Here is a 19,871-nt window from a genome sequence, read left to right as displayed (position 1 = left end):
GGTTACTATAAAACTCTTCTCCCCAGAGTGAGGAAGCCAGAGCCTTTAGCAGCCACACACGACTGATTCCCTCTCAGCTGACACACGGAGAATATTTGGACTTTTTTTGTTTGTTTTTGGCCCCTCTGACCTAAAAGCTGGGATGATGATGATCCCCGGTGTCCTCGCGCCGCCCGCCCTCTACCCGGGTCTGTACCGGCCCGCCGCGGCTCTCCCGCTGCACCAGACTCTGCCCGCCGCCTTCCAGAGCCACTCCAGCTTCCTGGTGGAGGACTTGCTCCGGATAAGTCGCCCCGCCGCCTTCCTAAGCCGGACGCTGCAGCCGGCGAGCGGCTCCCTGGCCCCCGTCACCACGACCACCGCGTCCTTCAACGGAGCCGCCGCGGAGCGCGCACCGGCCGCCCCCGCGGCGACGCGCGACTCCTGCTCGCCCAAGACCTCCGTGCCGAGCGGCAAGGATGCAAGTTTTCTCAAATTCGGAGTGAGCGCCATCCTCGCGCCATCACCAAAGACGGGTGAGTGATGACGTCACTTTTGTTTGGTTTCACTTTGAATAGTTTGTTTCCTCCTCTCGTCCAGGAATAATCTGAATATTTGTGATGCTTCTCTCCTCCACCCCACAACAGCATCCCCCCCGCCTGCAATCCACAGCTTGCAGTCCAAGACCTTCCCTGTCCCCTGCTTTGACGGGACCTTCCACCCCTTATTCAGAACACCTTATTTACCAGGTGGGTGCAGCTCCTTCACGCTCCTTATAATTCTGTCCTAATTGCATTTAAATGTAAACCACTGCTGTCATATATCTGAGCTGGAAAAGAAGAAGAAAAGGAGGGTCAAACAGCRAGAAACGAAGAAATCACTGTCTTATTAATAGGGACCGCTGGCTCTGGCCCCTGCCAGGGCCAACCCACCCACCCCCTAATTAACCAATTATCCCAAATCGTCACGCTCTAAATTTGAGGCGGGGTAGCGAGTTATGGTCCCCCTGCTTCCCATTGGGGGCGTTCTGGCATTTCCCCGGCCCTCCGTTTTTCCCACAGGGCCTGGGGTGGAAGAGGGGGGACCACCAGGCCGCTCTGGCAGCAACAAAGCCCCCCACCACCACCCCTCAGCACCGTGACCAATGTGGTCAGCTCCCACCGGGTGAACCACCCACATGCCCAGGAGAGTGACTTTTACCAGGCGGGCCAAAGGCGTGAACCAGTCATGCACTAATTTCCCCATTAGGCGCTATTGAGACTTTTCAATCTTCTCACAAGACCACATGGTGCGTCGTTGTTCCGGACTGTGCCGCGGCCGCAGAGCAGCCACAGCGGCCAGGAAGTCCGGTCATCACGCTGCAGGGAGGTGAGGTGTCGCGCTCCGCAACTTTCACTGTCCCACCTGGGAAAAAACCAGGGGGCTTTCTGCTCCCCGCTTCAAGATGTGGTCACCACTGACACCCCCCTCTCCCTTTACCCCTGTGCCCTAAACGTTCCTGTATTCTCTAACCAAGCCAAGGAACGAGTTGAAATAAAGAATAATCCCTTAGAAAAGTCTATAAAGTCGTTAGTCCGGGCTTTCATTCAGACAAATCATAATGGAGATGGAGTCTTTTCATGAGCTCTGCTGAAAGCCTCAACAAAACAACTCCAGCGTCCTGAAAAGCTTTTCGTGTTCATTTAATGAAAATGATTTGAGGGCAAGGAGGAGGAGGAGGAGGAGGTGGGGGGAGAAAATGCTCCATTCCCTGCTCCTCCTCGCTCCCCCCGCCGGCCATCAGTATTCTGGTATGCAGTTGTGTTTAGTTTGAAAGTGTAAATCTCCTTTTGTTGCGGTAATATATGGCCTTCGCCGCCTGTCCAGAGTCTTTTCTGCGTTAGTTCATTACTACACAATTACCGTTCACGGTTTATTAACTCCTCTGTCCGCCCTCACAGGGCTCCTTTAAGGGCTCGCTACCTCTTTACCATACCAATGCGGCTGAGGAGCGGCCAATGTGCTAATTAGTCACCTCGTGCCYTTTCACTCCAAACTGAGACGTTATTGCTCAGTTTGAAACCAGAGAACTTGATATCCAAGCCGTTTTAAAGCCCATAGGTTTAATGTTGTTGTCACTACATAGGAGAGTTTGGAGAAGCTTGCTTATTCATCAACTTTGTTTTGCAGCATCTTCCTCCGTTGTTCCCATCCCCGGGACTTTCTCGTGGCCACTGGCCGCCAGAGGGAAACCCCGCAGAGGGATGCTGAGGAGGGCGGTGTTCTCCGACATCCAGCGCAAAGCCTTGGAGAAAATGTTCCAAAAACAGAAATACATCAGCAAGCCCGACAGGAAAAAACTGGCCTCGAAACTGGGCCTGAAAGACTCCCAGGTAAAACTTCCCCTGACAGCCAAATCTGCCGTGCGTAATTTGTGCGTAAAGATACCCTTGRGCGCTCTGCTGCGCCCCCCTAACGCAGAACATTCCCACTCAATGTCTTTCCCCCCACTTCACCCTGTCTGCAGGTGAAAATCTGGTTTCAGAACCGGAGGATGAAGTGGAGGAACTCCAAGGAGCGAGAGCTGCTGTCATCCGGCGGGTGTCGGGAACAGACGCTGCCCACCAAAGCCAACCCACACCCGGACCTGAGCGACGTGGGCAAGAAGTCCTCCGCCGAGGAGGAAGAGGAGGAGGAAGAGTTCAGAAGAGACCGGATGAGGGCGGCAGGATGCGGCGTTTCTTCTCCATCTCTTTCCAGTAAGCACTCAGACTTCTCAGAGTCGGACGAAGAGGAAATAACAGTATCTTAATTTATTTGATGATTCAGATTTATTGAATGCCGTTTTTATCTGACTGTGACCAGATTGTGTAAAAAAAAAAGCTGCTCCCTGACACAAGAACTCATAAAAAGTCCCAACCTAAAATATAAGCATAAAATAAAAGTTGGTGATGCTGGGCTGGACGGGTTCTGATTCAGTGACACATTTTGCTGTTTTGCACAGCTTTGCTCAAATGTACAGTATTTTGTACAATTTTGTATGGAAATTAAATGCCAATAATATTAAGTTACTTTAGCCGTATTGAAAAGCTGTTTATGAAAAAAAAGTAGTTATTTTTTAATTTATAAGTATGCTGTATTATGTGCTGTATATATGTATATCTCACTTTTTGTACAAACACCAAATAAAATGTGAAAAAAAATGTTCCAAGTGAAATGTGTGTGTGTGCTTTTAAATCAAACAATGAACAAGGTTCAGTTATAAATAATTAATAAATTTATTGAATCACAATAACTTAAGACTAGTACAGTGATAGATTCAATTCTGCYAGCCCCCGGGTGGACAGACACTTTACAAACCACATGGTTTTCTCTGGTGTGAAGAGACCTTACACAAAATACCTCAGATTCAAGTATTGTACCAAATCGGCTAGAAAAAGGTCATAAAAATCCTGCGAGACGATCAAACTATTTACAAAGCTATGTTACATATAAAAAGAAATGTACATGGCTACGAAAGCTAAACATTRGTTGGGTTTATGAGGAACAAAAATGCTTCAAACATTCACACCTCAGAGCAGGCGTTCCACAGACGGACAGGATTTTTACTCTTTGTGCTTGAAAAAGACCGAAGCAGGTGAGCGTTAGGGGAACAAACACACACGGGTGAGAAATTTGGCGTCATGCAAAACATTTGAAATGTTGCTCAAAACTGCTGGAAACGACACATTCAGCTGTAATATCTGGGTCAGAATGAAGGTTGCATAGGATCAGTGAGAAACACYTTGAAAGGACCACTTTTCTCTGACTTTAAACATCTACCTGCCCTTTTCTGAAGAAAGGCTTCAAGGATTACATCTTTTTTTATTTTTTTTAAAAAAGGACCATTTAAAGTTGCAAAAATTTTCATGATCATTTAATCACAAGTACCTTTATAACTCTTAATTATATTAACAAAGCAGCTTTAATATTAGTTTCCACTTAACTTGTTCAACATGTTATAACTTTTGTTCACACAATCAAAATATAGCAAAGCAGAATTAAAAGATGATAAAAACATCTTTTCCTTTTCTCTCCACCCACAAAAGGGCCCTGATTTCAAGCACCAAAACACATATTTTTTTTTCTCTTTTCATTCAAGCAGTTGAAAAATATTTACAGTCTTCTTAACATCGGGTCACTCATGCAAAATAATAATTAAAAAAAAACAAAGAAAACAAAAAGCACCGCTTTCTCAGTCACATCTTTTCAACCTCACGGCGTCGGTGATTGATATGAGAGGTCAACGGTGGTCCTGGACCACTGCAGCGGCTCCGAGGACGGTCGACTCTGAGCCCTGTTACATTTACAGCCGCTTCAATGAACTACTGGTAATCAGCTAATGCACCTAGTCTGGTAAAAAAGCGTAAGGCAATGTTTAAGATTAAGTCCAGCACCAAAAGGAGAATTGTGCTACAACAGCCTGCGTGGGCCAAAAATAAAAAAATAAAAAAATTAAAAATTTCTTAATGAGAAAGAACATGGAAGTTTGTTTGTTTTTTTCAAGAGATGRTGTTTGGTAAACTGCATGAAAATGTGTGAAAAGGATAAACTTCACCAAAGTGATTATTATCAGTCAACCATTTCCATAACAGACAGCTTCACCAGGTAGATATTGTTCTTGTTTAAAGTTATTTTTTATGTACTTTAAGGGTTAGTTGTGTTTGTTTTGACGTGAACGAGCTGTAAAAAAACTTGTGCTAAGTTCTGAGTAGAACTCTGTAGTTTCTGTGCGATCTCTGTTGCTGCCGTTAGTTAAACCAGAAGTACCAGGTTTAGTAAATTTGGCAAGCCGTGACATGAAAGGTCAAGTTTTGGGATGGCCGTGAGCTCATTTACAAGGCTTTAGCTCACAGTTTGATTTCTCCAGCACAAAATAATAAAATAAAAAAATAAAAAATAAAAAAATTAATGCCATCTCAGGGCACCTAATGTTAAATGTGAACAAGAAAACCCAGTCTGTGGCAAGTGAACACTTATTAGTTACATCTGGCGGGAGTTCATCACTAATATGGTGGCAGTTTTGCTACAATGTAAAAGCAGAAACAGTCCGTTTAGATGGAACTGACAGGAACTTGGTGAGGGACCAGAATAATAACTGATATATGCTGACTTTGACACATTTGAAGAATTAAAAAAAAGTGGTTTTTGGAAATGAGAACAGATTGCCGATGGTCCCAACATTCATTTTAGCTCGTTTTATCCACAAACAGTCAAACTGAGCCGTGGATGTTCATCCATCCTGCAGCAGGTCACTCCTCTTCACTGTTCCAGGGAACGTCACTGCATCGCCACCTGCAGGACGCTCTGGAGCCATGCAGCTGTGCAGGAAGCTGAACTTCGTGCTGAGGGGACGATTTGGCAGCTCAGTGGAGGATGAAGACCACCTGGCTGGTGTTTAAGTAAACCGATGATGATGATGATGACGATGACGCCTCAGCAACAGAAGGTGTGCTTCTGTCTGTCTGCAATAGACGTTAGCTTCCTGATAAAGGAGCCACGGGCCACAGTGGTGAAGGAAATAAAAGGCAGTGCTCTAGAAATGTTTGTTGCTCTCTTACAGAAATGCTGTTGGGATTTTTTTCTCCTCCTACATATTTGGGTTACCTGCACCCAAATCAAGGCGGCTACATTTTGTGCCCCCTCCCCACACACAAAAAAAATCTATTTTCAAAATTCTCACCTTGAGAAAAGTTTTAAAATGTTCTTTTGAAATAATAAAAAAAGTTTTGAAAGTATCACAATGTTGACTCCAGCGAAGAGTCCAGGATGTCATCATGGTGACTGTTGCTGTTGGAGTCGCTGTCGTAGCTCTGCGGGCTCGATGACGTCGCCGCTTCTTTCAGACGCATCAGCATGTTCATCTGTGGGCGGAAACAGGAGTCAGAGGGGAGCTGATGGCTGTGCTTACAGGGACAGGGAGGTCAGCACACGATTACAGGGAGGGTGCGTTTGTTTTAGTCACCAGCGGGTCTGCGTCACTGTCACTCTGCGGCAGCTCCTTCCTGGCTCCTTCTCTTGGCGCCGAGTAGCCATCGAAGCCCACGTCTTCGGGGCGCAGCTGCAGCAGTGGGGGCCAGTCCCCTTGAGGTGGAGATGATGACCAGGGGTAGGTGTCGATCACCCAGGCTGCTGGGTCCTCCCACGCTGCCCTGCGGCCGTACAGCTGAGGGAAAAAAACAAGTCAAACCACGCTTTGGTTTTATCCAAGAGAATCTGATGAAAACCTTTGAATTTGTTTTTTTATTTTATTTTTTGCATACAAATTAGGCTGGAATAATTTTATTTCTTTTTAGTAGTATCTGCACTTTAATGTGGATTTTGATGATTTTTATTGTGATATTAGCTAAGGCTAAACCATCTACAACTGTTGTAGGTGAAAATATGAGAATAACAAATTTTTTAACTGTTAGTTTTCAAGATTGAAGTTATTTGCAGAAAAGTTTTTTCCTTTGATCTTTTTTTTCACCTCACCGTTCCTTTCACTGATAACCTGAATGTTACAAATTCTGTCTCATTAAATCATGTTGAAACACACTTATTGGGAGAAGTAATTAATTTATTTGTCAATGATCAATATAGCTCTGGTAATTTAGTAAAGCAAAACTGAGCTGTTCCACTATTTTTATGTTAATTAATTTTTAGCCACATTTATTGGTATAAAAAAAAACTGAGGATGCTGTTTCAGTGAGTTACCACTGAAAGAAAAAAAAAACAAACAACAGACTATAGTCACCAACAAAACTCCTTGCAGTTACCTGCAGTCCCTCGCGTACAGCCTCAAGCATGTAGGGGATAATGGAGTAATTCCAGAGGTCAGTGAACCAAACCCTGGATCCCTCCACATCCATGGGACATGACAGAAAGAGACGAGGTCCTGCGTGTTACGGAGCCAAGAAGTAAAGAGGTGTTAGTTTGCGTCTGTGTTTTGTGAAAGTTTATGGATTTCTCTTCTCTGCTGTAAGGCTTCCTCACCGATGGTGACATCAGAGGAGCTGTGACTCTCCAGGAAGCGGTTGAGGTGGTGCCAAACCCGTGGAACCCAGTCGATGATCTTTACCAGCTCCGTGCTGCGCGTCCGGCTGCCGATTTCCATCTCAATCAGCTTCCTCCTCAGGTGGCGACCGAGAAATCCTTTCACTGGCTCCATGTGGTTGGCACACAGGACCCACCTTTTTAGAAAACACAGGTCTCTCAGTATTCAACTAATAAGTAAAAAGTGAAGTATTCCTTCGTAAGACCATGTTTAAAGTGGAAGAAAGTAGCAGTTTACCTGAAGTTGTGGTGAAGCTGCAGGTTAGGGGCCGATGACGTAGCTTGGCTCATGGTGCCGATAATGTAAGGGCTAAAAAACAAAATAAAATATTCAGAATTTTTGAGGCAACATGAGGACATTAAATCACTGAACATGTCACATAAAATTGTAAAATTTGAGAAAGTTACCGGCTGGACTCTTGTTTACACTTACAAAGTGTGGGACTGGAAATACTACGATATAATGGTGCAGCCTGACAGTCGCACACATCACTCCCTAATTTCCCTCTGGGATCAATAAAGTATTTTTGAATTGAATTGAATTGAATCATGGTAAACATGACTGATAATAATAATAATAATAATATCTAAGGACCATTCTCAGTTTAAAACTGAAAGGTATCAACACATCATTACTGCTAAAACTCTTTCAGTTTTCAAATGAAAAAAAAAACCTCATGAGAAATGAACTCAGTCTCAGCTCAGTTGCCTCTGATTCTGTCTGTTATAACTTTTTAGAACAGATTAAAAAGAGGAAACCTTGAGTCAACCAGTCAATCACATACAATATTTTCCAGACTGTAAGTCACACTTTTTTTTCATAGTTTGGCTGGTCCTGTGACTTATGTTGTGGAGCAACTTATCTATGGCTTTTTCCTCTTCATGACACATTTTTAACAGATTTTTTTAGTTCAGACTGACTGACAGGAACCAAGGAGTAAACACTACAGTCTGCATCCAGGAGAGGGCACTCTAGGCATGTAACAACTACAGTATATGTTATGTTGCACCTGTACCGGTGAAAAAAAAGCAGAGGTTTCTCTTCCTGCACCGAAGAAACTAAAGCTAAGCTAATGATGTGGAATGGTGGACTCGATGGTTTCTTATGTTAATTAAAGTTATTCGGCATCTCAGGTTCTGTGTGTTATTCCAGATTAAATGTCTGTTCTTAGACTTTGTCGAATATATTTCTAAATAAATGTGACTCCTCGTCAGGTGCAGCTTGTTGTTTTTTTCCCTCTTCATGATGTGTTTTTTGACTGATACACATAGTACTCTGGAGTGACTTATACTCTATACATATATATAAATTTTTCCACGTTCATTCTGTATCAGAAATTACAACGGAGTATTAGGGCCACACAACAAGATTTTTTAAATTATTATTACAAGATTATAGTCGTAATTTTATGAAAATAAAGTCATAATTTTACGAGATTAAATGGTAAATGGACTGTACTTATATAGAGCCTTTCGATCCATCCAGGACACTCAAAGCGCTTCACACTACAGACATTCACCCACGCACACTCACATTCACACACTGATGATGGCAAACTACAATTGTAGCCACAGCTGACCTGGGGCACACTGACAGAGGCYAGGCTGCCATACTCGGGCGGCACRGGACCCTCTGACCATTAAAGCCATATTACGAGAATAAAGTCATAATCTTATATGACGTATCCATTTTCCATTCCCCAGTTCCTCCTTGTTTTCCAAACACCTGCTGTGTACAGCCATGTCTCTGTGTTTATAAAGTAGTCCACGATGACTTGGGTCACTGTTAGATTAATATACTTTCAGCCAAATTAGCTATGTGACGAATTTCTGTCAATGCATCCATTAATTACAATACGGTTTCAGTTTATCATATAGTCTTTTGCACAATTTACAAGTCCTGCTACTGATAATTTGATGCCAATGTGCGAAAAGATTAACTATTTATTTTAAGCAATAACAAGTTGCTCAACATTCCTCATTTTAATGTGGTGGTAACTGCATGCTGTTTTGTGTAAAGGCTAGAATATTATGACTTTTTTCTCGTAATATTAAGACTTTAATCTCATAATATTATGATTTTAATCTCGTAATTTACGACTTTATTCTCATAATATTATGACTTTAATTTCGTAATATTATGACTGTATTCACATAATATGACTTTATTTTTATGACTTTAATGTCGTAATATTATGACTTTATTCTCATAATATTATGACTTTATTTTTATATGACTTCAATGTCGTAATATTGACTTTATTCTCGTAATTTAAAAAAAATCTTCTTGTGTGGCCCTAACACTCCATCGTAAGTAATGAATGATAAATGCATCTATCTAAATTTATTTAACCAGTTTTACTGTTAGACTTTATTATCCCCAGTGAGGGAATTTGTTTTCACAGCATAGATTTTATTAGCAAACACAGTCTGACTGGATGACAAAGACAAATGAAGATACATCTGTTAGACACAGTAATGTCCCTAACTTTGTCTATTATTCAGGACAGAACTCTCTCAAGGAACAAGACTTTTTTTTTAAATTATGTGTTTTCTCTTCTCCCAGAAGGTAGGTAAACTGGGTATGGGAACAGCAACYGTTCTAAATGTTATTCTGGTAATAAGTGTTAGTTTGGACCAATTAAAAACAGATACAACTGAAGGATGTGTGTGAACTGACCAGTGCTGGTAGTTGCAGTTGAAGAGACCATTGAAGATCTCCCCCAGGGAGCTGACATGGTGGAGGTTGTCCAGAATGACCACCAGAGGGCCCTCTTCTCCAGACACCCCCCTGCACTGCTGCGCCAAACCTGACAAGTACTGCCGGAGCTCCTGGAGACACAGGCAGTGATTTGTTTATCTACAGACAATCTCCTTCACAAAGATGCTCTGATAAGTTCTGAAAAGACACAAAGTCTATCCAAAAGAATTTGCTGCAACCACAACAGTGCAGTTTTACAATGTTTCAGGGTTAAACAACACAACACATTTTAAGTTTGTGCAGCAGGGAAACTAAAACCATTATGAGGTGAAAGCCAACGYATTATAGAAGTGTTTATTTACTTTGCTGGACTTGTGGTCCACATTGAAAGTAACAACAGCGTTTGGGGTCAAGGGTCGGCCCTCCAGCTGCAGCAAGTGTTGAGACAGTTGATTGGCCAGGTAGGTCTTTCCTGTACCGCTCGGACCAGAGAGGATGACCCGTCTGTGCTCTTTCAGCAGGGAGATGTAGCGCTGCAGCATGGGCTTCGGGATCAACGTGTCAAACACCAGCGAGTCCACACTTTCACTGTGTGCACCTACACACAAACACACACCATGTCACTTTTTAAAAAATACATGGAATGAGATTACAAATTTCCTATGACTGTTTGAAATTTATGAACTGTATTCATTCTAACGTGCTTGTCCAGTTTTAATCTGCTTTGTTCTTATTTCAGGGTAGGCCTGAGCATATTTGGCACCCTCAGCAAGGTTTCAGGTGGTGCCCCCTGTGCAATTTTCTAAATCTCACTAACATATATGTCTGAAAACCCCTTCAGACATTTACCTGTATAATGATCCTCAAAAATCCATTTGGATGGATATTTGATGTTTTTAATTGCTTTTTGAATGTCCTACAGGCATTTTAAATAAATTTGAAATTGAGTTTTTGAAAAAATCCGTAAAACATGAAAAAAATCCCTGAGATTGCTCTATACATCCAAATAACTTGCAAAATGATGGAAGATCCATGTAAATTATGAATAATCTGTATAACTTGACAAGTGTACAAATTTTCTTCCATTCACATACCAAATTAAATCTAGTTCTACTCAAAAGATAAAAGCTCCATTGAAAACTGCGTTTTCCAGCCATTTGAAGAACATCTGACTAAACTCTTGGGATTACTACAACATAAAACCAGTATTTTATGAAGGTACAACACTGAAAACGATCAGAACTGAAACTTCCATTATCCTTATTTAATTTCTATTTACAAACTGAGCATCAGTAATTAGTCTTGACTGCATCATAGGATACTTTTTTATACATTTTTTGTTCCCCATTTGTGGTGCCCCTTAGATGAACAGCGCCCTTAGCATTTGCCTACACTGCCTTTAGCAGTGGTCGACCCTGGCTTATTTAAACCAGAACAGAGCAGCTGTCTTCGGACCTTTCAGCTGGATGTTGATGGTGTTGTCTCCCACCAGGTAGCCGCAGGGCAGCAGTTCAGGCGTGCTGGCCGTGCTGGGGCTGCTGGGCCGATGGATTTCTCCAATGTTGTAACCCTGCACACTGTCAGTGCTCAGGCCCAGCTGGCTCACCGGGTCCACATGAGTAATATACTCCTGCAACAGATACAACTTAAGCATTTAAAAGATGCTGAAATGAATGCAAGCATGTTCTCTGTAAAGATTTAAAAAGTGATTTTGACTGAGGCTGATGTAGGTTTTATTACAGTTATTATTGTAAACTTTATGTTTGTTTACCTTAAAAAGGCGTCGGACCACTCCATCCAACACGTCCCACTTAGTTTTTCCACTCACACCAATGCAGCCGATCAGAAAATGACGAGACTGGCCCTCCTGTAAAAGAAAACAGGTTTCAAAGTTGAAAACCTCACATTTACAACACCACATTTTCCAACTAATTCAGCTGGCCTCACCTCCTCCCACTTGCTGTACTCATCCAGACTGACCACGATCTTCACGTGTCGCCCCTCCTTCCTCATCCCGCCCTCTCCACCCGTATCGTCCAGCAGCATGTCTGACAGATCAACAAAGTGTTTTACATTAGTCATCATTTTCTGTGTAATGTTTAAGAAGGAAAATGTTAAATTATTTGGTTTTTGACCCTAGAATTGCAGGATATTCTATAAACGGTGCCTAAAATTAAAAGAAAGTCGACATGTGAATCCTTAAACAGTAGATGAACAGTATCTGAAAGTCAGGTTTTTAGGAAACAAAATCTCCAACAAAACCTTGACCTGAGAAATCCGCCATCTGTCAGTTCATTACGTCAACTTTTCAGTTAATAGCTCTTTAGAAATAGCCTTGTTGGTGCTAAAAAATATTTTGTTAATCAAACTGTTATTTTGTATAAATTTATTATTTTAATTAGAAAAATGGGAACAATTTTGTCTTTGCGACAGTCAGCCTAAAMATCTGAGTTAAAAGGAGTTATCTGCTAAGCTAGCCATTACGTGTCAACACCGGTTCATCCCTCAATTTGAGGAAGGTTTTTATGTCTGACTGATTCGGAGGTCAGGCTTAAAGTACTCATGACATCAATTTTTTGCAGTAAATATAAATGCATTTTAAAAGATATCAGAAAATTTCAAAAACAGTTTCACGCCACTGAGGTGGAGTTGTTGAGATATTTGCATGTGAAGTAACAGGAAGTGATGTCAAAGGGGAACATCTGAATATAAACAGCCTTGCTACAACTGCTAACAACACAGACAGTAGTGAAGAATTTAATACTTATTTAAATTATTTTGAGTCACTATCAAATAATATTGTTTCAATAAACAAAAAACAGAGTTTTCTTTGTTAAAAAGTTCCCCTTTGATGTCAATTCCTGTTTCAATTTGGCTGAGCTAAGTTCCAAAGAAAATATGTCAGTTATGTGACAAAACGTGCATTATGCCAACTTTCTTATATAAAGCTGTTACCTTTAACTTTTTATATTTTAAGTACTTCAAGTGACCTAATAAAACGTTCTGGTACTGTTCAGATTCTGCTTTTCTAATTAAACAAATCAACTTTTTTTCTAAATATTTATCAGAATGCTGTTAAGTTTGTACTAAGCCATTAAGTCATGACAGCTGATTATTTTGTGAAGTTTGTCCCGTTGATGACATGACGGTTAGTCTGTAGGACCTGTTAGGTCTTACCTAGGCTGGTCGACTCGCTGGTGGTGAGGTTGAGGCTGTGCTGAGACAGTCCAGGAGCCGGTCCGGGAGCATGGCTCTGTGTGTGAGGGGGAGGAGAAGACGAGATGGACACCTGGGAGCCGGTCCTGCTGCCCTGACTCTCCAGCTTCAGACGATCGTTCTCCGTCTTCAGCTTCTCGATCTCCAGCTGTCAAACACACAAGCAGCTTAGTCAGTAACAAAACAGGTCTAGATCACTTCTTACATTCTGTGCTTTATCTTCAGACCTGCATGCGGTTCATGGACTCTCGGAGCTGGTCCAGCTGATGTGCGGAGCTGAGAGCCTCCAGACGGATATCAGTCAGCTTCATCTCCTTCTCCCTGAGTTCACTGCGCAGCTGCATCACCGTCTCCGCCTCGCTGTCCAAACACTCAGACAGCCTGAGGGAGTAAAAACAATTCACAGACTTACTTCAAGAATCTGCAGGTTGTTTGTGCCGGGGACCATTAAAGAAGAGTTCAACCACAGGAGACGCTCACAGTGAGTTGGAGTGAGTGTTTCTGAGCAGGTGGCCGGTGGCTGAAGTGCCGTTGTGAGGCAGTTTAGGGGAGGAGGGCAGCGACGAGTCCGTCATCTCCTCGATGTCGGAATGAGAAGAGGCTGATTTGGGAGATTTCTTCTTGGTGAAGGCTTGTTTGAAAGAACTCCGCAACTGCAAAAAATAAAATAAATAATAATAATAAAGTCAAAAAAGAAGGTAAGTAAAGGATGCTAAAAGTGGCTGAGAAGAAAAGGAAGGTGTGCTGGGAAAGTGTCAACAAACTGCTGCAGAAAAAGAAAACACAAGTCATAGGGAGAAAAGGAATTATGGGTAGTGTCTTATGACAGACTTGGAGCTTCAGCTCAAAGCACAAAAGTGCAAGATATTCTGTTTACCTTTAGCCCACGTACCTCTTTATTGTGTCTAATTATCTATGAAAAAAACAGTCCAAATAAATCCTATAACAGCAAATTACCTTGTTTTTATTAAACGGCTAAAGGAAAACTGTCTCCCCACACAAGTGTATCCAGATTGTACTGTGTATAAATTTACAAATATTAAAGGAAGGTAAAACAACAACCACTTTTTTATAGTTTAACTATCTTTTTATTTAAATTCAAGCAACTATAAAACATCTGTAAGAAACAGGATTGGATTTGCAGTCAAATAAAGTTTAACACATCAAAGACGTGTGAGAAATGATGATTTCTTGTAAATGATCAGAAAGCTATAGAAAGTGCTGCACACTCAGCAAGATAGGTATTTTGCAAATCCAAACAGTTCAAAAATATACTTGAAGCAAGTTTGTGCTTTATTCAGTAAAGTACTGACTATAATAAAGGCACGTTGGTTTTGTTTCTACAAAATCGCAAATCTTTTGACAGTATTTAGTTTGTGATTTTCTAAGTTGTTCACTAGAAAGGATGCCTGTTTTATCTGAGGGTTTTAGATAAGTTTTTGTTTTTTTTAAAGAGCCAGCTCAAGTGTCATAAGAGCAGTTTTCAGGGAAGCAGTGCTGGAGAGGACAGACGCTACAGTGGTGGCTAAAACAGTGGAAGGAGAAAAAAAGAACTGAGGTTAGTAACCTACAGCAGGTGCAGGGTGGTGGGAGGGGTTAGACTTCGTTTGTTTTTGTTTTTTCATTTCACACAGCATACCACTCTTACCTCATAGACCTGCCATATGAAGCGAAGCAGAGTAAGACAGGGAGACAAAACGGCACATGTTCATGTGGGCTCGGGTGTGTTAATGTGTTTCTGAGGCACAAGGACTGAACTAGYGACCCCCATAAGCCTAGAGCTGATTTGAGTTCCAGGCAGCTACATGTTAAATCTACATCCCAACCACCATGAAAGCAAGGGTCTTTGATATATTAGACACTATCCAACTAACGCAGCCCCTATACTCTCCCCATTACGCACACACTGTGTGGGCAGCGCCTGCAGGAACAGGGTTCCTGTGGGGTCTCATCTACAGAAACACTGACAGCTGGTCATAAAATCAGAATATTATGAAAAAGTCAATTTATTTCAATAATTCCATTCAAAAAGTGAAACTTGTATTTTCGATTCATTCACTACACACAGAATGATATAATTTAAACATTATTTATTTTAGTTTTGATGATTAAAACTAACAATGATTGAAAACCCCAAATACAGTATCTCAGAAAATTAGAATATTATTTAAGAACAATACAAAAAATAAATAAATAAAAGATTTTTAGAATGTTGTCCAACTGAAAAGTATGAACATGCTGGCACTGCTCAGGTGTTCTGAGAGCCCAGGTTACTCTGATAGTGGCCTTCAGCTCTTCTGAATTGTTGGGTTTGGTGTATCACATCTTTTGTTTCACAGTCCTCTCCAGGGTGCGGTTAACTCTACTGCTTGTACACTTTTTTCTACCACGTCTTTTCCTTCCCTTCACCTCTTTATTAATGTTCCTGAACACAGAGCTCTGTGAACAGCCAGCCTCTTTAGCAATGACCTTTTGTGTCTGGCTCTCCTTGTGCAAGGTTTCAGCGGTCATCTTTTAGACAAGTCAGCGGTCTTCTTCATGATTGTGTCGCCTACAGAACTGGACTGAGACCATTTAAAGGCCTTTACAGGTATTTTGAGTTAATTAGCTGTTTAAATTGTGGCACCAGGTGTCTTTAATATTGAACCTTTTCAGAATATTCTAATTTTCAGACATACTGAATTTGGGGGGTTTATTAGTTGTCAGTTATAGTCATCAAAAGTAAACAAAATAAACATTCAAAATATATCAGTCTGTGTGTAATGAGTGAATTTAATATACAAGTTTCACTTTTTGAATGGAATTACTGAAATAAACCAACTCTTTCATGATATTCTAATTTTATGACCTGTATACAGGAGGGTCATTTGTTCTGTGTTAATTGAGCAGTTTCCCTTTAAACATAAAATACTGATAAGAAACTAACAAACACAAGGGAATAACAGATTTAATCTACAAGAAGGAATATGGACCAAATGTTCCATACATCATCATCATCATCGTCGTCTTTGATTTGTCCTCCGGTGCACAAAAATGTCTTCCGATAACAGAAGAAAAAAGTTAATGTCTTGAGGTAAAGTCTGTGTTTTTATGTTTAGTAGTGAAAGAAGAGCTACTTTAAACACTACACACCTTCTAGCAGGCATTGATTAGGTTCTTTGCATCATGTATAGAAAAAACCCAACACTTTTGGTCAAATTAAATCACATTTTTAATGATCTGCAAAGAACCAAATCAAAACCTGTCATTTGTTTTCTACAAGATAGTGGAGCAAAGTCCTGGTTATTCACCTTATCCCCTGTGAAAGTGGGCTAGATTGGGGAAAAATGCAAATTTGTGACACCAACACAAAAATGTCAAGAGGAAAGCAAACCCTGACAGCGTCCTGACTCGCTGCTTGTTAATAAGTCAGCACACACATTTCAACCGATTCCGTTTTCAGCCTCTTACCCAGTTCTTTTTGTTCTTTTTCTTGTTTTTAGCATCAGCATCCATGTTGGAGCCCACACTGGAGTGGCTGGTGGCGCTGGCGACGCTGCTGACGCTGTCAGAGGAGTGCTGCCGCCTGATGCGCAGGTCTGGTTGCTGGTTCTGCTGCTGCTGCTGAAGAGCGCTGTTACTGCCACCTGAGGAGATACAGAACAGATTCACATCTATGTGCTTTTTTAAATTCTAGGTTAAAGAATTCTGTTAACCTCTGGACAAGCTGAAACTTAAAAAATTGACCACTTTCTGTAATAAAATAATGTTTCTTACAAGAAAATGTTGAATACAGTTTTTACTGTCATAATAGTCTTAGCTAAAGCAAATGATTGTAGTTCGTTTGTACCTGTTCGGTCACTTTTAGGTACGAGTTCAGGGGTGTTAATGACTCCATTGATGGCAGCCTGAGCGACAGCGTTCTGCTTCTTCAGCAGCTCGATGGTCTTCCTCAGCTCATTCAGCTCAGAGTCCTTCACAGAGAACACGGCAGAGTTAAACCTGACCATTCGGCTGCGTGTGTTTTCAGCATGTTTCATGCATCGTACCCATCAGTTATTCAGGAAACACGAGGAGCTGTTTTTACCTTCTGTTCTGCCGTCAAAGTGAGACTCTTCAGTCTGATGGTCATGTTGCCCAGACTCTGCTCAAACGCTGCCACCAGGTGAGCCTGTGGGAAAACAAAAGTAACTTWCAGATGTGATGCACAGTATGTTGGGTTCTAAGACATGAGTTAAAAAATATAAACTAAAACGATCAAAACCTTTACTCGCCAACTTTATTAAAGTTTCACCTGTCAGGCTGTCAGGTATCTGGTATTCTCAAAACAAATCCTAAAATCCCAGCAAAAAGACTCATGCTCATGGTTTGTTGTTTGAGGAGAGATTAAAGTTTAGGGCAAACCAGTTTTCTGTGTTGTGAACCGCAGGAAGATGGCTAATTTATGGTGCGCACATAATAAACTGAAAGTGTGTTTGTTGACAGTGAAACTAGTCTGAATACGTCTAAATGAGCTCGGCTGTGTGGGGCAGAGTATGAGGGAGGGAAAACACTGGGAACCAGCAGCGTCCGTGAATAAAGGGACAGGCTGCTCCACCTGAAGGGCTGAATGAGATGAGAAAACACAAGAGCTGTTGACGTAACCGCTTCAACCTTGGGGACCAAAACCCAAACATGACTTCAAGTTAGTCTTGTATCAAGAAACAAACATGAAGAAACCCAAACAGCAGAACATGCTGGGATCATCTGCTGTTTTTACATATCACTGAACTCAAACTGGTCATCAAGGATTGCATTCAAGGATAAGCACAAAGATATCACTATTTGATCTGAAAACGTCCAGCATTAAACTGAAATGAGCCTTTAACAAAAGAGAATGATAAGATTAAAAAAACACCTAAAGAACCAAAAAGAGGAAATTCAAATAATAAATTCACACATGAGGATTCAAGTTGTCTATTTGCAGCAGATGTTGTTTAGACTTTTCTTTTATGCCTCTGGGGCTTCAAGGTATATATAATCCATCATCTGTCTGTTTGTGTCGTGCTGTTAAACGTTTGAACAAATCTCCCAGCTTCAATTCCACCTTCTGGGTTTTCTGTCAGTGATATTATTTTTATTTCTGTATTTCAGCTCCTGAACCTCTTTGTTGAATTCAGGTATCATTTGCTCTAAATCTTTAGTCTCTATCTGGGACTTGAGTAACTGCTGTAATCAAACACCTTTGTCTTCATTCCATGTCTCTAATCCAGTAAAAAAAAAAAAAAAAAACCCGGGTGCGCATGCTCAGGTTGCAGATTACAAGTGGAGCCTGGTGAGACTTGTGCTTCGCAGAAAACAGGCTGACGAAAAGAATCGTGTCTAGAGGTGCTTTAAGAAATTTTTCTACAACTTATGCCAGCTGTAAAATTATAGCTTTGCAGATTAAAGATCTTCATGGCAGCAACTGTTCAGTGCTTCTAAAAGCTAGCGCTTGAAAAAAAACATTTGAGTGCGTGACAGAGACAAAGTATTTTTCCAAACACGAGTTGTAAAAACTAGATTTCTGCGTGTCATGGATTGTCGAGCGTATCTACCTTCAATTAAAAAAAGGTTTAAAATTATTTTTAATGACAAACTACAAAGGATGTGGAGTACATGTTTTGAAGGTTTTCTCAGTGTGCATTGAAGTGCTTGTTTACTTACATTAGCACTCAGTTGTGTCGTGAGGGCAGAGACTTTTTCCTGGGAGGCATCCAGCTCCCGACGCAGCTTTCGAATCTGTAGGTTTAAAAAAAACATAAAAAATAAGAAGACAAAAGGATAAAGACAGCGTCTGTCACAGCAGAGTGGAAAAGACTGTAGTACAAATGAGGGAGGCTCCCAGATCTGAGCTCTGATATGTTCAGATTAAAGGATGAAATAAGGCCACAGGAGGATAAAAGCGCACATACAGGTGTACGCAGGTGTTCAGAGTGGAAAAAAATAGAGCCTGTTATAGGGTCAGTCACAATACAGCTGCACATGTAACTGGATACAAGTGTGAAAACATGCCTAAGTTTCAACAAGTCCYGCCACTGCGTGCTGAAAATGAAAAGAGGACGGAAGTGCTGTGGGCGTGTTGACGCTTACCTCCGACTGAGACTTCTCTTCATTCTGCAAAACAAACACAAGAACAGGAAACCATCAGGTTACCACAGACAGGATTCTGAGATGCCTTAAAAAAGACTTGTTCAACCTGCAGTAGGTCAACCTGTACATGTCCTYACTCCTCTCTGATTTATTAGCTCTGTGGAGATGAGCTTTATAAACTGTGGAGGATATTGTGTGGTGTTGTGTGTCTGGYAAGCACAGATCTCCTCCTGAAGGCATTTAACTGTGTGTGAGAGCCTCATTGTCCTCATCGGCATTACCCAGAACAAAAGCAAAAGCAAAAAAAAAGATAGGGAGTTAAATAGACGTACGAAGGAAGAGCATGGAGTACAACTGTTCGCACGTACACAACACACCCCGCTGACGCGTGCAACTCCCACATTTACATGAAATATGGAAATGTTTTTCTTACGGTTTGTTTTCTTTGGRAAGTAGTCAGTTCACAGATTATTCGGCTGAATTTAAAGCTGCTTGTCCTTCCTGTCTTTCAAACATCAGCTCACCTTGTGGCAGAAGCAGCAGAGTGTATAAACGGCTCACAATTCATCAGTTTTTCATGCGTTTCCACCTACCAACCACTAAGTACTGAAACAGATTTCATAAGCCTCCATTGTAAGTTTGTTAGCCCATCTGCACTGCGGCGTGTGGTTTACAAAGTGGCATGTGTCCACACAGGATCTGCACGCCCACTCATACACAGACATGACCAGCCAGATCCTAGAAACACAAACAAAAGCAGTCTGCTTTGGAGATGCGTCCAAAACACCGGGATGTCTCACTCTGACGGAAAAACCTGGACCAACTTCTCTCA

The 19,871-nt window shown here is 41.4% G+C and overlaps 2 protein-coding genes across 2 annotated transcripts in view; one reads left to right on the top strand and one right to left on the bottom strand.

Moving 5' to 3' along the window:
- The first annotated feature begins 40 nt into the window (after positions 1-40).
- dbx1b (developing brain homeobox 1b) lies at positions 41-3,010 on the top strand. Its single transcript, XM_014032995.1, has 4 exons — positions 41-515; positions 627-728; positions 2,149-2,351; positions 2,486-3,010. Exons 1-4 carry the CDS (start codon positions 143-145, stop codon positions 2,768-2,770), a joined length of 963 nt encoding a protein of 320 aa, XP_013888449.1. The 5' UTR covers positions 41-142; the 3' UTR covers positions 2,771-3,010.
- Positions 3,011-3,212: 202 nt separating this feature from the next.
- The window catches only part of LOC106535859 (neuron navigator 2), a gene marked incomplete at its 5' end in the record, with an annotated part of 32,339 nt that continues 15,680 nt past the window's right edge, over positions 3,213-19,871 (bottom strand). Inside the window, 19 exon segments of the mRNA XM_014032994.1 lie at positions 3,213-5,861; positions 5,963-6,163; positions 6,756-6,874; positions 6,973-7,169; positions 7,271-7,342; positions 9,713-9,864; positions 10,096-10,331; positions 11,189-11,363; positions 11,505-11,600; positions 11,681-11,781; positions 12,911-13,097; positions 13,177-13,330; positions 13,430-13,602; positions 14,598-14,606; positions 16,400-16,575; positions 16,779-16,902; positions 17,016-17,099; positions 18,614-18,688; positions 19,040-19,063. Of these exon segments, the coding sequence (XP_013888448.1) occupies positions 5,736-5,861; positions 5,963-6,163; positions 6,756-6,874; positions 6,973-7,169; positions 7,271-7,342; positions 9,713-9,864; positions 10,096-10,331; positions 11,189-11,363; positions 11,505-11,600; positions 11,681-11,781; positions 12,911-13,097; positions 13,177-13,330; positions 13,430-13,602; positions 14,598-14,606; positions 16,400-16,575; positions 16,779-16,902; positions 17,016-17,099; positions 18,614-18,688; positions 19,040-19,063 (2,481 nt within the window).

Source organism: Austrofundulus limnaeus, unplaced genomic scaffold, assembly GCF_001266775.1.
Source record: "Austrofundulus limnaeus strain Quisiro unplaced genomic scaffold, Austrofundulus_limnaeus-1.0 Scaffold1594, whole genome shotgun sequence".
NCBI classification, from domain to species: domain Eukaryota; kingdom Metazoa; phylum Chordata; class Actinopteri; order Cyprinodontiformes; family Rivulidae; genus Austrofundulus; species Austrofundulus limnaeus.
Note: the sequence above shows the minus strand (reverse complement) of the source record. Positions and strands in the feature narration are given on the sequence as shown.